Raw genomic sequence first — 23,914 nt, forward strand, 5'->3', positions numbered from 1 at the left:
CAATAATAATGATTAAGTGATAGTCTTAAGTAAGAAAGCAGGACCATCTGGAAGACTATAAATGATCCTTATTGCTGGTTTCCATTTAGGACATTTTCTCTGATTACAAATCAGAGTAGAGGACAAAGATGTTCATCTAGTATAACCATTAACTGAGTTTTAAGCCAAAAGATTTGATGCTAAAATGCCTTAAGTTAAACCCAAAATATAAAAATAAAAATTTTAAGTTAAACCCAAATACAAATATGGGCTAGAAATCAGAGAACTGTTCAGAAAATTAAAGGCAGACTGTATCCTCCGATGTAATCAATTATGCTCTGTTAACAGAAGTTAGTAGATTTCAAGTAAAAATAAGACATCGAAAACTTTTGTTTACAAGATTAGCTAAGAAAAAGTTATACTAAGAAACATTTTTCTTCACTTTCATTCACTAATTTTCAAGTAGATCACTGATAAATTGACTTGAGGACGCAAAACTATTTCCAAAGAAGTTAGTACATTATCAAAATCAAGAAATATTAAGTCCCATCAGAATACATCTACTACTAGAGTAATTTTGCTCTATTTTTCTTCATTGCTTTCTTTGCTCTCTCCCAACTATTTCTTTCAGTCAGCAAGTATTTACTATATACGATGATGCAGAGTGCTACCTTAAGAGTTAAGAGAATACAGGGCAAAATAAACCAAAAGGGTCCCCGCTATAAAGTCCTGCTGTGTAGCTGGAAAGAAAAGATACATAAAAAGAAATACCAACTAATATGAGTCAACCTTTAAATGCAATTGAGCAATCAAATCAACAGGACCTAAAGGGGTTTGGCTAGAAGACTACACCCTCAACCTAGGTTACTTAACTAGCCCCCCACCCCCAAGTTTTCCATTTGGTACAATTACAAATCAGAAATTTTTAAAAATGTGATGGTAATACAGCCTATTTTCTATGAAAAGGGAGTTAGGCCCCAGAGATGGACAAAGCATTAGATATGTCTTCATTTCTGTTCTGCAACATTACCATTAAAATTTGTACTGGACTATGAAGGAAAAACAGTTCTTAGCAATTTTATTTTTAGAAGAGTAAAAGACCTGGGGCTACGACAGTGCTCACTCTAAAATTTTAATATTACCTGTATTTTTGAAGTACACATTAGTTATCTTACTGAATTACCAACAAAATCAAATGTTTTTCTTTGTTTGCACATGTTAAATTCACTGCAAGTGTTCTATTTTTAAATGAAAAAAATATTTTTAATTCTAAATTTACAATCTTCAAAATCAAATGAAAATGTGAAGTATTCATGAATTTCCAGCTGTTTGAAAACCTTGGGAAAGAGATGAAAAATAGTTTATTAGATAAAACGCAGGAAGGAAAAATCTTAAGCTAAACCCAAATAAATCTGTTTAAAGTCTTATGTGTATAGTGTGCCAATTCAAATGAAATGGACTTGGAATCTGGTGTTAGCATGGTCTACTCCCTCAAATCCAGCATTATGTTCATCTACAGCTAAGTTTTTTTGTTGTGGTGAAAAGGTGGGAGGTTACAGTGATTAAGTGAGGAATAAACCAAATTAAGTGAATATACTTTTAATGGCTATTTCAAAACTGAGAGAGAAATGAGAACATTGAGAATCTTCTTCTCCAAAATCTTTTAATTCAGAAAATCATGAGTGAGATAGAAATCTAATTCAGAATAACTATGTACCTAAATTAGTAGAAAGTTCAAAAGCACTTTTTAATTAAAAAAATTACTTTTGGTTGGTAATCCATGACTAACAAAGTATTGCCAACTATAGGTGTTCTACTTGCTTTTTATGAATGGATGATCATTTACATATAAATTAAAAAGGAATGCTGGTAAGATTGCCTCTTTTGGGGAGGAGAGGATATGTCTACTTATTGCCCTGTCCTGTTGAGACCATTAATTTGCTCAGGAACCCCATCCTTTTCCCCATAGAAAACTCATTAAAACCCCAACAAGACTCAATCCAAATTACTCAAATTAATGGTCAGTGTTTCCTAACCTTTTTAAACCTAGGCTAATTTTGATGCCAAAAATTTCATCCCTGATCCCATTACTGGTTGGGAATGACTGATATAAACTCAATTTAATTCTACAATATGGTAATGCTTTAAAAATGACATTTATTTTTTTTCTCTTCCCCTCAACTCAATCTTAGCATGTTATATTCATTCTTGACATCTAATTCTTTCTTTACTATTAAGTTTTGTGCTTGAAAAGAAGCTGATGCTCCTCATTCAGAATTTTCTAGAGCATTGTTTAGTATTATTTTAACTCTTTAGACAAAAAGAGCAATTAGTAATTGTGGCACAGAATTGGTACACATACAAAACACCCTTTCATTTTGTTAGGGTGAACAGAAAGTGGTAAGAACTGTACTATTTTAATGGCACAGGCACAGTAGTGAATTTTCATTCTTAGGGTTGACTTAATGGTAGGTAGGGGTAAGTAACTTGGTAGGTAATTTGACTGAAAGCTCTTTCTCTACTGATTATTCTTCCTTTCATAAATTACTCAAATACTTTCACAAGAAATTTATTTTGTACACTGACTTGCAGTCATCAAAAGGCAAACGTTAAAACACATCAGGAAAAGGTTGCAGTTATAGTGTGAAGAAATCTGTTTAGAAATGAGATAGAGAAGAGGGGGCCCAGCCTTGGGGGGGGCGGGGCTGTAGAGACAAAAAGGGTAATTGGGAACATACAAAACAGAAACCAATCTGCTTCTCCTGCTTAGGGCCAAGCCAAGTTCTTTCCACTAGTTGCTCCTAAGTTGCTAGCATAAAACTGAAATTTATGTTGGTCATAAATCTACGCTCTCCCACCCCTACAAGTCCTGTCAGTTTAAAAGTAGCCACAAATCCGACTGTTTTGTGAAGGGAGCAATAATTCACTAATCTAGATAGATGGGAAATGTCCTTTTACCGGAGTAAGAAGTTTTCCAAATCTCTGTGGTTAATACATGATAAAATATAGATACACATATTATAGAATTTTCCTCTTTATATATGCAAATACATCATTCTATACATTAGTGGTGTACTCGCATTTCTAAATATTTTGTGTATATAACCAATAGTCTGTTTTTCACTAAAGCCCCTAAACTTTCTGGCTTTTTTTTTTTTTTTTTGTATCTGGCTCATTACCCATCTTAGATTTATCAGCTGCTTTACTCACCAGATGAATCCATGTATTTTTTGTTAGAATACTTGTCACCATCCTTAGAATGTTGATTCTGATTTCAAAAGTCCTAGGCATTCCTCATTTCATCTTTCACCTTTCAGGTATGTGGTTCCTGTATGGTGGTCTGTTAGGCTGATTCCTTATTAGCTTTCCCTCTCATATTCTGACAGTGATCCATCAAAAATATACTCAAGGTATCTCCACTATATTTTACACTGGTTTAATAATTCTAAACCCCTAGATCACTGTTTCTTAAACTTGGGCCCACAGAAGTATTCTTGAGTATGTGGGAAATCTTTACATGTATTTGCTAACTTTTGTTTTGTTGATAAACTAAGAAGAAAAATCTAATAGAAACACATTCTGGATCTTCTGGATGACCATCTCACAATAGAGTATGAACATATGATTTTTTGTGCTTGTGTGTGCCTTTTTAAAATTATTTTTAATGCAGTGTTTCTCTAAGTGGGCTAGTACAATCTGTATTCTTGGGAAGCTATGGATTTTTTTAAACACTAGCCTAGACCAAGTTTTCATAGTTTAATGAAGAACATCTAATATGGTAGTAAAGATTATTTAAAAGTCAAAATGAATATATATTATCCAGTATATCTTCATCTACAGGGTAGGTCTTTGTTACAAAAGTCTTAATATATGCTTTATTGAAGCAAGGCTGACTATATGCATTTTTGTTTTAAAAGACAGATCTGGGGCTGATGGGGGTGGGGAAGACAGACAACCTATTTTAAACTTTGTAGGTCTTACAGAGGAGTCAGGTGAAAGTTCACATAAACCACTGGAGCTACTGTGAGGATAAATCTTTCAATCCTTGAAAGTTGACATTATTTGTCTAGGACTATACATATCCTATAATGTAACTCTCACAGTTAAAGGCAAACTAATGAATAGACTGCAAAACTGTGGGGGTACAAAGCGTGAAGATGGGAGGTGAAGTCAGGGATGAAGGGTGAGGGGATGAAGAATGAGGAACAAATGAAATGTGAAAATAAAGACCCATTTAGGGGGTGCCTGGCTGGCTCAGTTGGTAGAACATGTGATTCTTGATGTAGGGGTTATAGGTTCGAGCCCCACACTGGGTGTAGAGATTGCTTAAAAATAAAATCTTTAAAGACCCATTTAAACTTCTGATACCCAACCTAAATAGTTACAACTGAAATTTCAGTATTATTTCCTTTAGTAGTCAAACTAAAGTATTTTAATTCCTGAAATCTGAATCTATTTCTCACACCTCTGGAAGCAACCCTAAATCAAAAATGAATCCTTGTAAGTACCTTAGCCAGTTGTGAAAATGTAGTTTTACCTATTCAAAAATTTTCACACTTGCAAACATTTTATGGCAATTTAAGGAAGAATGGGAAAAGAAACTGAAAAAATTAAAAAATCAGGAATTTCTCTTGGAAAACTGTCCAAAATGCTGATGTTCTTACAAATTGGTAATGTTAAGATATTTGCAGCTGGTCAAAAAGGCTGCTGGTATCTATTCAATATATGAAGACAAATGAGGGGGAAAAAATGCTCATTGCAACCATGCATTAGTCAAAACCAAGGTTAAATGTAAATTAATCCAGCTCTTCAAGTCTGAACAAGCAAAGCTTCCTTCCTTCCTTCTTTTCTTCATATTAAAAGTAATCTCTACACCCAACGTTGGGCTTGAACTCACAACCCTGAGATCAACAGTCACATGCTCTACCAAACTGAGCCTGCCAGGTGCCCCAAGCAAAGCTACTTTTAGATGTGCAATACATTTTCTTAAGTTCTGGTTTTAAGAACAATAGCTCAAAAGAATAAATAAATCTGCAGTTTCAAATGACTAAAAACTTTATCATCTAGTTATATAAAGAATGTAATACTTGCCATGTGCTGTAAACTCCTTGAAAGGATTATTGTCTTGTAAAATTGCAACTCTTAAACACTTAACATAGTGCTTTGCATATAATAATTCCAAATAATTATGTGTGAAATTAGTTTTCCTTGGTTATTCACTTGCCACATTCAGCACAACTATCTTTCCTTTCTCTGCCCTGCTTCTATTCTTTGAGAAGACTATTCCAACTAAGAAAACAGATCTTACTTAATAGTTAATAAGACATGTGTCTTTGCTTTAAAATGAAGTCTTCAGTTTTAGTTCTTCTAATACCTAGGACATACATTTCAATTTAAGTCCTTTAAGTATGATATCAAAAGTAACCATTAGAATATATTTAGGACACAGGGATTATGACTTGAAAAATATTAACTAGGTTATTAACAACATAAAATTCTTTGCCACTAGCCCTCAAGTTCCCGTGTTTTTAAGAACTAAAAAACTTGTGATATAAATAAACATTACTGTCAAGTGTATCAGATTTCTATTTCTGATTAAACCCTTTCTTTGTTCCGATTTCCCAGCTGTGAAAGAGAAAATTCAGTACTTATAATTTGTCTAGCTCAGTGATATACTCTGTAAGGTAAAAATATGGTCCTGTGTCAGTCTTGTTACTCTTAAAGACAAACACACTCTCAACTCCACAAAGAATAAGCAGAAGGCAAGAGTACTAATAAAGGCATAAAGATTAAAAGAAATAAAACAGATGAGGGTTCAATTCTGTTATCTATGTCCATCAAACATAAAACTACCAACTTTCTAAAAACTCCTACATCCTTCTCTTTAAGTTGATGAAGGAATTCCTATCAATATTTACTGAACTGTAATGGAATTCACTGAAATTATCTAACCAGAACTAAAAGGACTATGTAATGAATAGAACTGGTACAAATGGGTACTTAAAATTGTCACAGCTTTTCAACTGTTTACAAAAATGCTGTTAAAAGACGTGTTCCATTATGCATTTATATACCTGTGCCTAGTATTTTGAAACAAAACAAATGTATTTAAAAAAAACAAAACAAAACCAAAAACCCTGTGGCCTCAATGATTAGAGGATCACAGCTGAGAAGGAAAATGTCAAACAAAATCCTTTAGCAACAGAATTAAACATATATTTGAAAATTTCTATTTAAAAACTGATTCTAGGGGTGCCTGGGTAACTCAGTCGATTAAGCACCTAGATGGCTCAGTCGGTTAAGTGACCTTCGACTCAGGTCATGAACCCAGGGTCCTGGGATTGAGCCCCACACATCAGGCTCCTTGCTCAGCGGGAAGCCTGCTTCTCCCTCTGCCTGCCGCTCCCCCTGCTTGTGCTGTCAAATAAGTAAATAAAATCTTTAAAAAAACAAAACACTGATTCTAATGTAGCTTAGTTGTTGCTTAAATCTTGAAATTTGTCAAAGAAAGAAGGAAATGGCACTATGTTGAGAATACTAAAAAACTGAGACAGGATATATTATACAGACCAAAAAGACTATTTTTTTTTATCTTAGGGGAAAGGTAAAAATTAAAAAACTTTACTGTCTATGATGTTAACATCACATATTTGTCACTTAAGTTACCTGAAAAGTGCCTGTGTGCCTAAGATACTTTAAATGCTTATTTTATGCTGATGTATTATGATAGTGTCAAAATTCTAGAGCTAATTATTATAGAATTATTTAAGTTATAGTAAGTTATATTCTGGATCAATACATCTAGAGTAATGATGACATAACAACATACACAACTTATGCATATTTTCTGGAAGAGTCAAGTCAAATCCTTTTGGAGTTTACTGGGAATGTACAATAGAAAGCTGGCCATGTTCAAGTTGAGATGAAATGTAAAATCATTTTTTTGGTATGGTACACATTGTTAGAGAAGTAATTCAATCTACTATCAAATCTAATTATAAATGCCTACACTGAGATGTTTTTAAACTCCCCTTTTGGCAAAAATTATTTTGAGTAATTTTTGATACAGAAATTCCAATTCAGCTAAGTAATTTGAACAGTGTCACGGGGTTGGCAGAAAAAAAAAATCTGACTTAATATTTGTCAACTTCCTACCTTTAGATTTCTAATAAGCTTGCCACCACAAATCATATTTGGTATTTATCTATTTCAGCTTCAAAAGCTCATTAAACTTCACAGATTCATGAACTTTATATAATGGGATATCATTTTCCTTATCTAAGTTTGCTCAGGAAAAAATTAACCAACTAATTTGGAGGAACAACATGTCAACTTCTAATCATTCAAACAAATCCAATTTTCTACTATAATCTTTAAACAGATAAATGTCTAGGTCAAGTTTAAAAATAAGCAGTCCAGTAACAAAAAAAGACTGAACATGACTAAGACCAAATTTCAAACTAAAATGATTTGAAACCACTTTAAAGATGTTTAACATAATTTTGCATAGTAAAATGCACCATTCAGGAAATAATTTAGAAATACTGATGTTTTCTAGAAAGGAAGGATATCAACAGTGTAAGTCAAGTCATATCTAGTTTTGTCTCTGGATACCATGCACTGCTTGTATATATCATAAGGATATTAAAAATTATACCTACTTGTATACATGTGATAGAGAGAAGACTATCCGCAGAGGAAAACAAATCAAAATTAGATTTTAGATTGTCTAGATATTATACATTATTTACAATGTACATGTCATAAAAATATTACATTAATTTGGGCACAGTGTTTCTTAAAGTGAAAAATGCTCTCCAATCTCAATCAGAGGTAAGCTACCAAACAAAATTACAACTATTCATGGGGAGCTTCTTAAAAAAATCATTTTTCAGAAAGAAAGCGTTCAATGGTACTCTTGAAGAGCCAATGCCTACATCTGAGCAAAGCTAATATACAAAAAAGGGAAACTTTGTTTAAGAAGTGCACACTATGGCCATGAAGATCTGGTAGCAGCTTATAACCACTTTGCCCATAGGGAACTCCCTATGCATTCTGCCTACACATTCACCATACCAGGCACACATATTCAAAATATAAGTCAGGTTTTAGAGGTATTAGGACATTGTTTAAAATGTGAACCACAATAATGGGGTTTAGGCTGGAAAAAAACTGTAGTAGGTTAAGGTAAAAAATTCCTTTCTTCAGTGGGATTATGAAAATAAACTTTCAAGGGGCACCTGGGTGGCTCGGTTAAGCATCTGCCTTCGGCTCAGGTCATGATCCCAGGGTCCTGGAATCGAGCCCCACGTCCGGCTCCCTGCTCAGTGGGGACCCTGCTTCTCCCTCTCCCTCCCGCTCTGCCTACTTGTGCTCTGTCAAATAAATAAATAAAATCTTTAAAAAAAATAAACTTTCAAAATTTACCCTGAGCACTTAGCACTTATTTAGTGGATAATGAAAATTAAGGAGAAAAAAAGAGCATGATATACTTTTAACAAAGTGACAGCTTACCTGATATGCCATTCTTGCTGGTGTTCAATAAAGCTACAGATGCTGCAGAAACTCTTTTATTGTTCACAGTCTGCCCTGATTTTCTTGAGGTACATTCTTCACTATCACTGTCCTGTAAATTTAGTAGCCTTGGCTGGAAACACTGTAGTCGACATGATCTGATATTGCTTAATATTTCAGAAAGGGACAGTCTATTTTCACAATGTTTACTGGAAGCATTGGTCCGAGTGAAATTAGAAGAAAAGTCTATAGTTTGGGAAGAGCTTGTAAAACCATTCAGCATTTCAGGGTCTATCTGTTTCAGGACTGGGTCATGTTCTGTGGATATTCGGTCCATTATGACCCTGAAAAAACAATATAAAACCAAATATTATCTGGAAGAACTTAGTAACATTTTCTTTATATCGTCCCCTCTAGTTTATAAACAAAAACCAGGCCAAAACAAATTGTTTACCTTCCACCTCTGCCAATTCGCCTCCTTGCAAATCCTATGCATCTTCTTGGGACTGTGAGCGTTGTAAGGCAATGCCTGTACCTCAACTTATCCAAATCTGCCAATTCTGAATTTTCAAATGAGTGGTTAGCTTGGTCCAAACGAGGCTGCAAAGAAAGAAATAAAATGAAAACTCATGGAGTAAATCTGAAATGAAGAGAAGTTACATCATGATAAAAATAAAGTACAGCATTAGCAGGGCAATTAAAATTTAGATATAAAACTGTAAAATTGGGGTTTAAATGACATTAACAAGATAAACTTTATAAAACTGAATCAAAAGTTCAACTCACCAAAATAACTGAAATTGAATTTAATATTTTAGGGTATAATATATATTAGAAGAAATGTATCTTTAAAGAAAAATATGTATGTAGAAACATCTATGTAGAAAAGTAGAGATAGTAAAGTTAGTAATGCATAGGCTTCCTATTGATATAAACCAGAAGGAAAATTGTTTTTGAACCAAAAATTATACTTTAAGCATGTATGTATGGGTCAGGCTGACACTTCTTTATTTCTCTGGGCCTTAACATTTCTCTACCTTTTTATAATAATTTTCTCTTTTTCTCATTAGCATAACTCGTAAATAAATAACTTTCTACCTCTTCTATGCTAAACACACACACACACAAACCCTGAAATGTTGGAAGTGTAGATGTTTACCATAATGCAGCAAGACAAATGGTCTCTGCAAGTTATATCTGAAAGCTATCCTCATAACTCTATAGCTATACCTTATCTGAAACCTGAGCATCTGGGAGTGAGGGTCACTCCTGATATAATGCTGCACCAGAACTTGACTTAATAGCACAAAGCAATTTCTAAGTGTGTCAAAAAGTTTGAGTATTATTATTATATAACATATCACCATGAAGAAAGTCTATGTTTGATCCTTACTTGGTATGTACGCACAAGATGGACTTCCCTAAATTTTAATAAGCAGCAACAATCAAAATTTTGGGGCACCTGGGTGGCTCAGTTGGTTAAGCGGCTAACTCTTGATTTCGGCTCAGATCATGATCTCAGGGTCATGGGATCGAGGCCCTCGTCGGGCTCCGTGCTGAGTGGGGAGTCTGCTTCAGGATTCTCTCTTCCTCTGCCCCTCCCCCACTGCCCGTGCGTGCACTCTCTCTCAAATAAATAAATAAATCTTTAAAAAAAAATTTCAATTAGAGATTCTGGGCTTACCTAACTCTAGCAGTGACAGTAATTTTCATAACTGCTAAACGAGGCTACAGTTAAAGCCCAAAGTACAACTAAATTTCTAAAATTTAGAATTTTAAATTATCAATTTCCAAGTAAAGGATTCTGATATCTTTTAATAATCTCTGAAAGGACTCAGTACCTTTGAGCATCTTTTACTGGTGTGTGTATAGGGGATAGTAACTAAAAAATGCCAGTGGACTTCCCATTTTTAGATTAAGACTAAGTTACCTTGACAAAAAATATCTATTAATTCCAGTTTACAAAAACACTATAAAAACCAAGTTCTTACAGCATAATACTGGCATCCTGCTCGCCTCCTGAAAGCACAGGGACCATCAGGATCATTTTCTTCTTCAGGTTCTGATACTGGGGATGGTACCTAGAAAAAAGAGGCACGGGACATTCCATTTAGGAGTTACCAAAAGCCAACAGATCAATCTTTGTAATGGTCTAAAATCAGAATCTGATCACAAACAGTACATCACTCCTATATTCCATACAGTAGGCAGTAAATTCCCCCAAAGAGTTAAAGACTAGCACAGATTTTCTACAGTTAAACATGATTATTTGGGATGGATTAGTTTCTTGCAGGAGAGTCAACAAGGTTTTGTCTAATTCCTTCTGAACATGTAAGTACCTAAGAATTAGTAGAGTTTTTATATATCCCACTTATATTTTGTAAATAATGTATGTGGCCATAAACACTTTTATTTTGATAGTTATGCTTCATCTACAGATGTATTTTTATGCAATAACTTTCTTTCTCTGTAATGAAGCCAAAAACTAGAAGTAAAAAAGGCATATGAAGAGTGCTCCCCCAAGTCATTATAGGTCATACATTTTTCTCAAAGGAGTTCCTTATTTCCCTACGCATTTTTAAAAAATCACTTTAAAAAAAAAGTTTTTATTTAAATTCCAGTTAGTTAATATACAGTGTAGTATTAGTTTCAGGCATACAGTTTAATAAAATCACTTTTTAAACTTAGCAGATCAGAAGCAGAAAATTAGAAGAGGAAAGAAGACTTGCAGACTGGCTGCAGAGAGAAGTGATAAGCCCACAACCTGACAGCAAAAGAAAAAATAAAGACTTTCAAAAAGCTGTTATTACATAATTAAAAAGTATTCTGCCTAGAACCATGTGATCTTAGATGAAACATCCCTATATAACGTGAGTGGACCCCTGGGGCAACACTGATCCATTAGAGCAAACTTTATAAATGTCATAAAAAATGGATTAAATGATATACAAATATACTCTGATACAGCAGAGAAATAATATGGTTTAGATAAATTTCTACCCATAATGGTTAAAATTAAAAAAAAAAAAAAAAAGTTTTGGTACTTAAGTTTCAGTAGTCTCGTAATTTCACTTTGGAGTACATCTCTTTTTCTGACAACGCTGGCTCAACCATATTTACTTGCAAATTTTGAACCTCACAAATCCCTCTCTTCCTATTTTGAGAGGAAAAATGTGTTCTCCACATTATTTCCAAACTGTGGTAATTACCACTGAGCAGGGTCATCCAGGGGAGAAAGGCATTTGTTTGAGGTTCCAATATACCTCCACCAACCCTATGGGGGAGACATAGAAACAGTAAGCTGGGGCTGATTCTTCTTCTCGGGGAACCAAGCCCCAAACCTGAAATTTGAAAGGAAATCCCAAATGTGAATTGTATACTTTGGTTCCTTTGCAAATCATCTACCTCTTCTAAAATACACACAGGGAAGTGTTACAAAGTCTTAGAAATTCTTTGCATAAAGTATACCACCCCTCTGTCCCGACCACCATTCCCCAGGAGTGGATTCCAGGATTTAGTATGAGACATAGGAAGAGAGAGTTGATATTAGGAGAATCAGAAGCATGATCAAGAAAAGACAGGGTTTTTAATTCTGCTCTGCTGCAAATCAGTTGGGTAAGTCTGAAGTTAAAATGTTTGTTCTCTTAAGGGTCCCTATTCCTTCGTTCCTTGTTTACTGGACAAAGAAGAAACATGTTATTTTAATGATCTTTTCAGCAAGAAAGTCCTGATTTCGTAAGAGCTACATCCTAAATTGCTGCCTCACTGAATGACGCCCAACTATATAGGTAAATACTTATTTTTTAGCAACAAGGGGATATCATTATAAAAATTAATGAGGGTTTTTAAAGACCTAGTAAAAGGACTCAGAGGAACCTAAAAGTTTCAAAATACAATTCGAAATTTTGAAATTTTCATGTGGGTTTATGGGCTGGGGACTATATGAATAAACACAAGAATTCAGAACAGAAACAAAGGTCCTTAATGCATGAGGGATGTATGATTAGCATGTGAGTGTGCCCTACCATCAAGGTGATGGACTGATTTCAGCAAGAAAGGAAAAGTTTCTACAGGTCATAATATCCCATGTGTCATTCTTAAAGGGCTGGGGGTGTAAAGCAAAACTTTGTAAGCTATTCTGAGTACTACCAACATAAGACTATTATTGATATATAATAAACCATGTCATATTCTTACTTAAAATTCTTTAATAATGTACCAGTATATATAATGTAGTAGAAGCCATTTGCCACCTGGCTACTACTCCAAGCATCATTCTGTTCAACCTCACTTCCCCTTTGCATTTTATGTTCCAGCAATGCCAAACTGCTAGCAGTTCTCCCTCATTTGCTGTTTCCTCTGCCTAGAGCCCCTCCCTACTCTTTCTATATGGAAAACTACTATTTGTTAGGACATTATTTCCTCATTCCTTCAAAATGGCCATGTCCCATGGCTCTTCAAAGCACTGAGTCTAACTGGATAATCCTTTGACAAAAACGTAATGAATTATTTCATTAAGTGCTTTTCAAGAGTGTATAAATTAAACATACCTTTGTGCATTTGTTATAACCCAGATAAATACTAAAATATTATCTATAAATTAGTGATAGAAGAGTAAAAAAAATAACATAATCTAGTCAAAGGGAACACATTTTACGCTTTTATGTAAACTCTAGATTTTAAACAGTTACAACCATAAACTGTTTTATAGACAGTCTTGCTTCTAGACATATCTGTAATGTTGGTTTAAAAAAGTTTTTTTCTTTTAAAGCAATGAAGCAAAAATGTTACAATATAATAATACATATTTGTTATATAGCATTCTCTTTAGGTTGCCTATACCATATAGAAAGGAAAAAAAAAAGGGTATTGCTAGACGAGTTACTAAACTATAAATATATCTTTTAAAATTGATCCTTTAATATACAAAGGTCTTATTTTAAAAATAGCACGTGTGAAAGTAAAATTAAGATTTTAAAATTGCAAACATTTTGCTATAAACTGTTGCAATATAAACCAAAGAACTGTCTTCACAATTTACAACTTGAATCAGTTCTTCTAAATCTTTAAAATTAAATGGTTATCACTGAACAAAGTAGCAAAATTTACATTAAAGTTATAAAATAAATGCTGGTGGAATATAGTAAAAAAAAAAAAAAAGGAATTATTATTGGGTGAATACTTACAATTATGTATTAACTATCTTAAAAGATTGATAATCCATTTCTAATAGTCTACTTTAAATACAGAGGGGAATAATAATAATGTTCATTTTTATAAAAGGGAAAACTGAAAACCACCTAAGTGCTCCACAGAGAATAAATTCTACCCAACTGATAGAAAATAATGGAAAGTAAATACCATTTCAGTGGCTACATAAATAATGTGGAAAATGTATATATGCTATATAACATTAGGTGAAGAGAGTCAGAATCAAAACTAAGAGGTCAATTATGTTTTAAAATATAGCAATATAAAAGACTAAAAGGAAATGTCTTCAAAATAGTTTTAAAATAAGCACCTGTGGAAATTCATCTTCATCTGAGCTGTGAAAGTCATATTGCTTAATATCACTCTTATTGATCACAGGCAATGTCTCAGGAGTGGGTTGCTGAGATGTTATCAAAGCCTCTGCTTTAGGCTTCTTTGGGTACTTCTTCTTTTGACGAACCACATCAGAAGCCTCTTCTTTCAAAGACAAATGATGAGGGTGCTGTTTACATGACGATTTTTCCCCCAAAAGGAAGAAATGAAAATCATTTTAGAAATCATGAAAAACTATACTGCTCTTTGAAAAACATACATTTTTACCCAGGAGGTGATTTTATTTACTGTTTTTAATATGCAAAAATTATGTGATCATAAATTGAAAGATGTTTTACTTTTTGTAAGTTATGATTAAAAATCATAATGGTACTTAATTTGCTTTTTATATTGTTATTTATACTTTAAGATGTTAGTGATTTTTAATAATTGCTCTATTATTATACAATCCAGCATTTAGAAGTACTTAAATTCAATTTTATTTAAATCCACTGTATTAATGATAACTTTATTTTTAAAATAACTTGAATTAGATTATAAATTCATTAGTGTTCCAATTTTTAAAAATTTCTACAGCTGGTAATTTTTTGAGAAAAATAAGTTTATTAACTAGAAAAAAACTTTTACTTTTTTAGAATGCATAATTACTGCCTCAACTGAACAATAATCAAACTGTTCTCAAGTACCCCAGAACTCTATGACAGCACTTGAGAGGCTACCTGGCAAGAGACTGACTGATGGGGTGGGTTTCCAGCCCCCCTTGCTCTCCACTCCTCAGTTGAGAAGCTCTGTTTCAACATAACAGTATTCCTTTTAGTAAGTAGGGATTTACTGCCTAAAAAGTTTGAAAATGATTGTTCTAAGCATCAAAGTACAAGCAATATGAAAGTGAAAATATATTTAGGAAGTTCTGTATTTTCCCATGTAGTCCACATTTTTGTTAAAACTACTGCAGCGTCAAAAATGGTACATACAATGAAAATGTTGCTTAAATGGCAAAGTATTTAGTGATATAGCTAGGTTTCATACAATGGATATAGCTATGACATCAAAAAGAAAACTCCTACCTCTTAGGAACTACCTATATTTTAAGGTGGGATGTGTGGCCAAGTAAATAAACTATGCATAATGGGGTAGAGCAACAATGGATGCAACCATATCTCTAAAACTAGTAAACAGGGTGAATGTTTATTCTTACAGATGATCAAAAATAAGAATATATAACAAAAGCTGATTCTACCAGTAATTTCAGGTTGAGATTTCATATTCTATGCCTACCAATCATATACTTGAAAAAAGCACTGGTTTATATAAAATGGATTTTAAAAAATAACTTAGAAAATTACATTTATTGCACTGGTAAATTTTTGGCTATAGAGGCAAGTGGGATTTAAAAAGAATCAGGTAGGTGGGCTAGATGCCTGTGATGAATAAGAAAGAACTTTGGTGTTTAAATTGACATCAGTTGAATAAAAGGAGGAGTCTTCCTGCTCCAAATTCTTCTTTGACCTTTAAGAGCAAACCCATGAAAAATAAGAATTGTGTACATTTTTAAAAGATGAATTTTCCACAAACACCCTATGTTGCTTTTTAAATCTTGCTACAGAGTAAAGCTCTACTATCTAAATACTCAGTCAATACCTATTTCTTATTTAAAACTAAGCTCCTTAAAGTTTTATTAATTTTTATTTCTCAATTGAATAATTAATGTACCACATGAATACTGAATAAACACAATTCCTTTAAGTCTAAGAGACTAAAATAATCATGGAGTCTAGCTCTTTCTATTAGGAAGAAAATAGGATCTGGAACTTATAGGACTTCTTCAAATCACTCCAAGTAGATAGCAGTTGATAAATGCTGGTTCTGGAAGTAATGATGAAAATAAGAATAACTTTCAATAGTCCCAATGAAGAAAGCTTTAATCTTAAGATTTTGATGCCTGCCACTACAACACAGGATGTGCTAAGGCTAGTGATAATAAGTAAACTTTAATTTACCCATATTCTTTAGAGAAGCAGATGTCATAGTGAAAAGCACATGGTTTTTGGTTGTTAGACCTGGACCTAAATCTTGAATCAGCCCCTTATCAGCTATATGATCTAGAAGTCATACAGGAGTAAAATCTATGTCAAAGGGCTGCTGTAAGGATTAATGAGTTAATATGTATGTAAAAATTCCTACCAAGTGCTTGGCAAATAGTAAAAACAATACATTAAATTACGTTTTTCCTTAACCAAACTATACTAAGATAACTGATGAAATTAGTAATTGTCTGATCAATATTACCATATGTGTTGCACCCCAGAGGATATTCACCTTAGTTTTACATTCTTGGACTTTGTGATGATTTCCATTATGAAGAGTTGCTGGAGTGGCATATAACTCTTTGTCTGATCTATTGATTTTCACTTCATTAAGGATTTCACCACCATAGTCTCCCAAATGATATCTTGGAAAAGTAATAAAATATAAGAAAATGTTTTATAGTTTAAAAAATAAAAACGATATTGCAATGAACTGGAATACAATTAATCAAACAGAATCAACAATTAATCAGATTATTCTTTAAAAATTTACAGGAATAAAGAAGTTCATATTTGGGATTTAGTAAAAACCAACCAACCAAAAAAAAAAAAAACCCCCAAAATCTCTAAGGGACACAGAAGACAAATTTCTCATATATTTAATATTTTCAAACACTGGGAAATGATGTTTAGAATGCTTACCTTAGGAATCACATAAAATTCTGTTAGGCTTAGTATAGTTTATTTAATTATACAGGAAAATGACTATTACATTAGAGAACACATTTTTAAAAAAATATTTATTTATCCATTCTAGAGACAGAGTCCATGCAGAAGGGGGTGCACAGAGGGACAGGGAGAGAGAGAATCTCCAGCAGACTTCCCATTGAGCATGAAGTCCTCTACTGAGGGGGGCTTGACCCCAGGACCCTGAGATTATGACCTGAGCTGAAATTAAGAGTTGGATGCTTAACTGCCTGAGCCACCCAGGTGCCCCATAGAGAACACATTGTTAAAATGCACTGAAACAAAAAAATGCTTTCTACCTAGTCAGAAAATAAAATCATTTAAATATTCATTTCCCTCAAATTTTAATGGAAACTTAAATAAAAAGAACAGTCAAAATGATCCCCAGGTTCTTTTCTAAATAAAATCCAATGATTCTGGAAAAAAAAAAAAAAAATTAAGTGTATTAGAGGATCTATACATATTACACACAAAAATATTCCCCAAATTTGCAATCCAAACTGATAACCTAATTTTTAAAAAAAAATAGTAACATAAGAATTCTTTAAAAAATGTAGATTTTGTTTGAGAATCTATTTCAGTTGTTTTAAAGCTAGGCAAAAAACAAAACAAAACATACCATTTGGTTATATTTTGCCCATCATTTGCCTAAAGCTGTGATTAGTACATAACAGTAGCAATGTTACCTTTTTTCCACAACTTCTAAGGTTAAGTGCAATAATTCTCGTTTTGTTTTCTCTCTTCTCTTAATCATTTCCAAAATTGTTATGGCTCTACTAAACTCCCGTCTCAATTTCAACATCTTTTCATAAGAGGCTTCATCATTCTTACGATTCTATTGAAAATAATTTTAGAATAAACAATTAATCTAATTATCCACATTTCCATTTTCATTCAACAAAATCTTTTGAGACCCAAGTATGTTCCATAAAAGCAAAATATTAAAAATGTTAAATGTAGAAAATCATCTTAAACAGCAACTACATAAGAGAACCTATGTATTTAACTCTGAAAATAGAAGTGAAAGGAAATAGCTCTCAAATAAAAAAAAAAAGTTGCCCATTATTGAAAAGATGGAATAACAGAAGGGATCATTCCAATGTAAACAAAATTTTAAAAGTCTGCCTGAAACAAAACCTAGTATACCAGAAAATGTAGTCCATTCAAATTGATGCAAGGTATTTTCCAGTGACAGAGAGAAACAGTTCTGTCAAATCAAGGTTACCTAAAAATAGCCAAAATGGGTCTCTATCCATCCATCCAGCTCTGTAATTGTGGGCTGGAAGGGTCAATACACCACAATGTAAACACATACAATGACAAGCAAAACTTCACTTCAGAAATTCAAGATGTAACACTGAAAGTGGGATATAAAGCATCTCAAGGAATGGAATTATTATGTTTCAAGGTAATTAGCACCTCATTGCAGGGTAGAAAACAAGTGAAAACTCTGAATTTCAGAGTATTGTTAAGAAGTTCCTACTTTGAAGCATAAGATTTATTAATTAGAACTCAGAGTGAAAGTCCTGCTTAGTAACTAGACAAGCTCAGTTGTAATTAGCAGCATCTATTTGCATATGAAAGTTACTGTTAATATATTTTATTTAATCAAATAACCACAGAATATTTATATTAGGCATGGAACTATTTGTTTAAAAACAGACCATTACCACCTCTCATTCTATGTATCCAGACAGACTGCACTTAAGCAATCTTTGCATCCTTGAGTTAATAACGCAATATGACATTATGACCCAGCAATTGCACTACTAGGGTATTTACCCAAAGGATACAAAAATAGTGATTTGAAGGGGCACATATACCTCAATGTTTATAAGCAGCACTATCCACGATAGCCAAAATATGGAAAAAGCCCAAATGTCCATAGAAGGATGAATGGATAAAGATGATGTGTGTGTGTGTGTACATATACTTTATAAAATGAATTATTACTTGGCCATAAAAAAGAATTAAATCTTGCCATTTGCAATGACATGGATGGAACTAGAGTGTATTATGCTAAGGGAAATAAGTCAGTGAGAGAAAAGCAAATACCCTATGATTTCACTCATCTGTTGAAGAAACAAAACAGATGAACATAGGGGAAGGGAAGGGAAAATAAAATAATAACAGAGAGGGAGTCAAACCATAAGAGACTCTTAACTATACAGAACAAACTGAGGTTTGCTGGAGGGGAGGTGGGTGGGGGGATGAGGTAAATGGGAGATGGGCATTAAGGAGGATGTTTGTTGTGATGAGCACTGGGTGTTACATGTAAGTGATGAATCACTAAATTCTACTCCTGAAACTAGTAATACACTATATGTTAACTAACTAGAAATTAAATAAAACCTTAAAAGAAAAAAAAAAACCCAATATATTAAAGAGATAAGTACTAAGGACACAAGCTCTGCAGGAATAAAAACTGTTGTCACCTCATCAAGCAAGGATCACAAATATTTGGTGTGCTTGCCGACAGCAAAACAGATATGGAATATACTCTGGAAGAAAGAATTTATAAATACCTGCTTTGACCATTTGAACAGTTTAAGAAATAAGGATTTATGAGCATATCCTAATTGATTTGATGTGAAAAATTACTTGTAAATATTAACCAAATCTTTTGTATTGTCCCTCTCTTTTATTGTCAAAATAAAGAATGCAATATCACATTAAAAGGAACCTGAAGCCAGGTTTCATACTGGAGGACTATAAAGGAGAAAATAAAACTTGAGAAAGATTCAAAGTTTTACTCTCTTTTATGTGTAGTTTCTTGTATTTGAAAATTAATCATCACCTATAAAACATAACCTAAACTAAGTCCTATTAAGGTACTGCATATTTACATTTTAAAATGTTATGTTAATCAGTCAGTCTTTTACCTTATCAAAAGGAAATTAATCTTCTCCCCCCTTCCAGTACTACGTGACAAAAGGCAAAATCTAAAGTATGGTTTTGAGCAAAAATTTTTGGCAAGCAGGCAGCAATAATACCTTCTAACTGAAAAAAAATTAACATCACCAAGAGCAAATATTAAAGTGTCCCCCTGTACAGAGTACTGCACAGGTCCCCTACCCTCAAAAGGCTTGAAGTCTAGTAAGAATGAGACATACAAAGATGAGTAATACTACAAGGCTACATGCCAGCTGAACAATATTTAAAAGTGCACCAGAACCTTTTAAGATTACCCCCCTCTTCACTAAGTGTTCCTTGTGGCCTATATGCTTCTGCCCTGTCTTAACCAGTCGTTTCTTGCTCTCTTTAGGCCCAAATAACTACCTTTTCTAACTTTTCCTTTCTCTAGTCCTGTCTTTTCTACTCTTTTTTTTAACCTTTTGTTTTGAAATAATTTCAGATTTACAGTTACAAAAACAGTATAAATTCCTATATATCTTCATCTAGATGGCCCAAATGTTATTTTACATTTACTTTATCTCTATGTATATATGTATATTATTTAATCTATACTACCATGGACTAAATGTTTGTGTCCCCTGAAAATTCATGTTGAAATTCCAAGCTTTCAATGTGATGTTATTTAAAGGAAGGGCCTTTGGGAGGTGATTAGGTCATGAGGGTGGAGTCCTCACAAATAGATCTGTACTCTTATAAAACAGATCCCAGAGATCCCAGAGAGCTTTCTTGCCCCTTCCACCATGTGAGGACACTGCAAGGTGACTTATGAACCAAGAAGTAAGCCCTCACCAGACACTGAATCTGCTGGTACCTGTATATCAGATCTCCTAGCCTCTAGACCTGTGACAAAGAAATGTTTGTTGTTTAAACCACTCAGTCTCTGGTATTTTTGTTACAATAGCCTAAATGGACTAAGACATATACGTGAATGTACATAAAAACATACACAAATATGTAAAATTAGCAGTCGTATTTAAAAAAAAGATGAGACTAGTTGAATATATACTGCCCCTTCATCCCTAAGCACTTTAATACAGGCTTTCTAGAAACAGTGATACTCTCTTATATAACCAGTACTAGTATGGAAATCAGGAAATTAACATTGACTTTATTCATATTTCACTAATTGTCCCACTAATGTCCTTTATGGCAACAAATATAATTGTTAAATATATTTTTATATATTTATGTAATCATTGCCATAATGGACATTAGTGGGACAATTCTTATTATTAAATTCACTCATAACAGCCGATTTTTTCCTGGTCTAGGATCTGATTCAGGATTACAACTGTTTTAGTTGTCATGTCTCTTTAATTTCCTATGATTTGGAATAGTTCCTTTGTCTTTCTACAGTGATCATGATCTTGACATTTTAAAAAAAGATTATTTATATGAGGGGGAGGAGTCTTAAGCAGACTCCACACTGAGCGCGGAGCCTGATGCAGGACTCCATCCCACGACCCTGAGATCACGACCTGAGCTGAAACCAAGTATCAGCTGTTTAACTGACTGTGCTATCCAGGCACCCGCCCATGATCTTGACATTTTTAAAGAACAGAGGCCACTCATTTTTGTAGGATGTTCCTCAGTTTGGGTTTCTTTGATGTTTTTCCACAATTAAATTCAGGTTATATATTCTTAATAGGACTATCACAGAAATGATTTTGTATCCCTCTCTTTTATCAGGAATTAAATGATACACCTTGTTTCTCATCAAATTTCCTCCCAATAGTTTATTATTATTATTACTATCATGGTGATTTTCAAACTTCTTCATTCCAGTGACACTTGGAAGTTAAAATTCTACTGTAACAAAAAGTGTTCTCTTTTATCAATTAATCTACCAAGCATCCACTCATCCATCTATCCATCCATTCATTTATATTAGTAAGGACTCATGGGTTACTTATATACTCTATGGGTTATTCATTACTCTATTTATTTTGACACTTCAAATTTTCCCACATCTGGTTAGTAGAGCCCCCCTTCAAGCTGGCTCTTCAGGCCTTCTGACATGGGTCCAACATTCTTTAATCTTTATCAACAGTCTTACTTTCTGGCATAGCAGAATGTTCCAAGCTTATCTTTACACTTTCCTAGCCCTAGACCTGGAAACACCATTTTACTAAGAAGCCCTGGTTCCTTTTAATGGAAAATGGTATTTAAAAATCAGGATCTACATGCTAGGCATGCTCACTGCTACTGAGCATCATTGCTTCTAGACCCTCTCAGCAAACAGAAGAAATACACCTGTAATATATGTATATACATATACATGCATAGATCTGTATCTATTTCTGACTGACTCTCTATAAAAACAGTGAGTTCATACTGAAACTTTTTCCATGCTTTTAAGATGGCCCTATCCCTGTTTTCAAATCCACTCACTTCCTTCCTCACAACAGTCTCTGCTCTGGACCAACTCTTTTCTTATTCCCAGTTACATATTATAGTTCTGACCTACTGCCAAATCTCTACGAAGCGGTTCTCAAACTGCTGCACTTTTTTTTTTTATTTTTTACTTTTTCAAATTGCTGCACTTTAGAATTAACTATAGATTTTTTTTTAACGAAGGATAATTCACAGGAGATTGTTTTCTGGAGCCAGACTGAGAACAACTACTCTCAGTTTCTTCTCCTGTCTGTCTCGTTTATTCTGGGCCACACAGGAGGAGGAGAGAAAGCACAGATGTCAACAATTGTATCTATGGGGTTAAACATATTAAACACACATGCTGATTCAAGACTTCCCAATCAGTGCTTTCAGACATGCTGGTGCCTTAAGACGGTCTCATTTAAGAACGTCCTTAAGTACTTAACCACTTGCAAATTAAATATTAGTGAATTAAAATTAAATTCTAGACTGCCAAGCAAATATTTCAGAAGTCCTTTATTTTAGCACCTTTGTATCTAGCTATACACGTGTTTTCAATTTTGTGGAAACAGAAAAGGAAGTAGAGAACCTTTGTTAGCTGTATTCATTTTTGTATATCCCAATGCTTGCCCACCTCTGGAATACCTAGGGGTATTTACTGTTTACTGCTTTCCCAACTTTCTCATTTTGAAACACAAACATTTCTAAGCAGTATTAGTTTGCATGAAGGGGTCTTTGGTCCCACAACTGAAAACAGGGAGGAATAAAAGACTACTAGAAAAGAAAATGTACCACTCTGCAGAGGAAGGTGAAAGTAACAGATAAGAGAAAGGGTAGAAATCGGTGTGTCAGGAAAAAGTGGTACTAGTTATTGCACAATGGTGAAGCACGTAAACATAGGAACCCATTCTAGCAATTCTCAATATACATTGGGTAGAAAACAGTGATTTAACCTATTTAAGAATTAAACCAATTTAAATATTCAGAATATTCTTTTACATGTCAATAAATACTGCTAATTTTAAGTACTTCTTACCCTTTCACTAAAGGAAGTCCAATGGTATTCTTCCTTCAAAAGACATTGCTAAAAGTCTATGTTTTGCAATATATCTGAATCAATTGCCTATATTTATAAACTTACCTCATTTTAGTCTTTTCTAAGCAAGACGTTAAATCTTCATAAAGTATCTTAGATTTCCTTAGCCAAATTGAAAACTTAGCCTGGGTTAGGGAATGTCATCTACACTTGGGAAATCCAAGAAAGACTTACAGAAAATGGTTGTTAACCAGCAGGAGAATTTCTCCTAAAATATACCACTCCTGGCAGCTGTTATGCTTCACAGCTGTTATACTAACAACTGACAAGAACAAGCTTTTAATGTTAGGAAAACAGGAATCCACAGAAAATGCTTTGCCTCCGAATCGTAATTCCTCATGGCTTTTACATTTATATGTTCTAATTTTTTACATGTTAGAGAATGTGTTACTATGTATGGTGTTTACTGTTAAATATGAGAAACGGAAGACAGTGAATACCCCCTCCGAAGTAATACCTTCCTCTATACCATATCATTCCACATGAGACCCTTTTTCTCTTAACTTAAAATTCCAGCTCACACTGCTTCAGAAAGGCAGATGGGGATAAGTTCATCAATTTGAAATTTGACACAATGGACAACTCAGAAAAGAAGAAAAACATTCCACTGTTACTTTTGACTATTGGCAGAACAGGCTTGAAAATGAACTTTTCCCTACTTCCCATGACCCCATATTAGCTAGAGGCAGTAAAGTCCATTTTTATTTGCAAGAAT

At 33.6% G+C, this 23,914-nt stretch overlaps 1 protein-coding gene across 3 annotated transcripts in view; it reads right to left on the reverse strand.

The window, feature by feature from the left end:
- Positions 1–23,914, reverse strand: part of EPC2 (enhancer of polycomb homolog 2) — a 123,232-nt gene that overhangs the window by 5,732 nt on the left and 93,586 nt on the right. For 2 of the 3 annotated variants that reach the window (XM_032410811.1, XM_032410801.1), the window contains exons 5-10: positions 17,498–17,646; positions 16,357–16,489; positions 14,015–14,206; positions 10,485–10,574; positions 8,948–9,093; positions 8,494–8,837 (exon numbers count right to left, since the gene is read on the reverse strand). In XM_032410811.1, the coding sequence (XP_032266702.1) occupies positions 8,494–8,837; positions 8,948–9,093; positions 10,485–10,574; positions 14,015–14,206; positions 16,357–16,489; positions 17,498–17,646 (1,054 nt within the window). The remainder of the gene's footprint in view (positions 1–8,493; positions 8,838–8,947; positions 9,094–10,484; positions 10,575–14,014; positions 14,207–16,356; positions 16,490–17,497; positions 17,647–23,914) is intronic. The other variant, XM_032410816.1, reaches the window with a different exon arrangement.

This window comes from Phoca vitulina, unplaced genomic scaffold (assembly GCF_004348235.1).
Source record: "Phoca vitulina isolate PV1807 unplaced genomic scaffold, GSC_HSeal_1.0 scaffold1, whole genome shotgun sequence".
NCBI classification, from domain to species: Eukaryota; Metazoa; Chordata; class Mammalia; order Carnivora; family Phocidae; genus Phoca; species Phoca vitulina.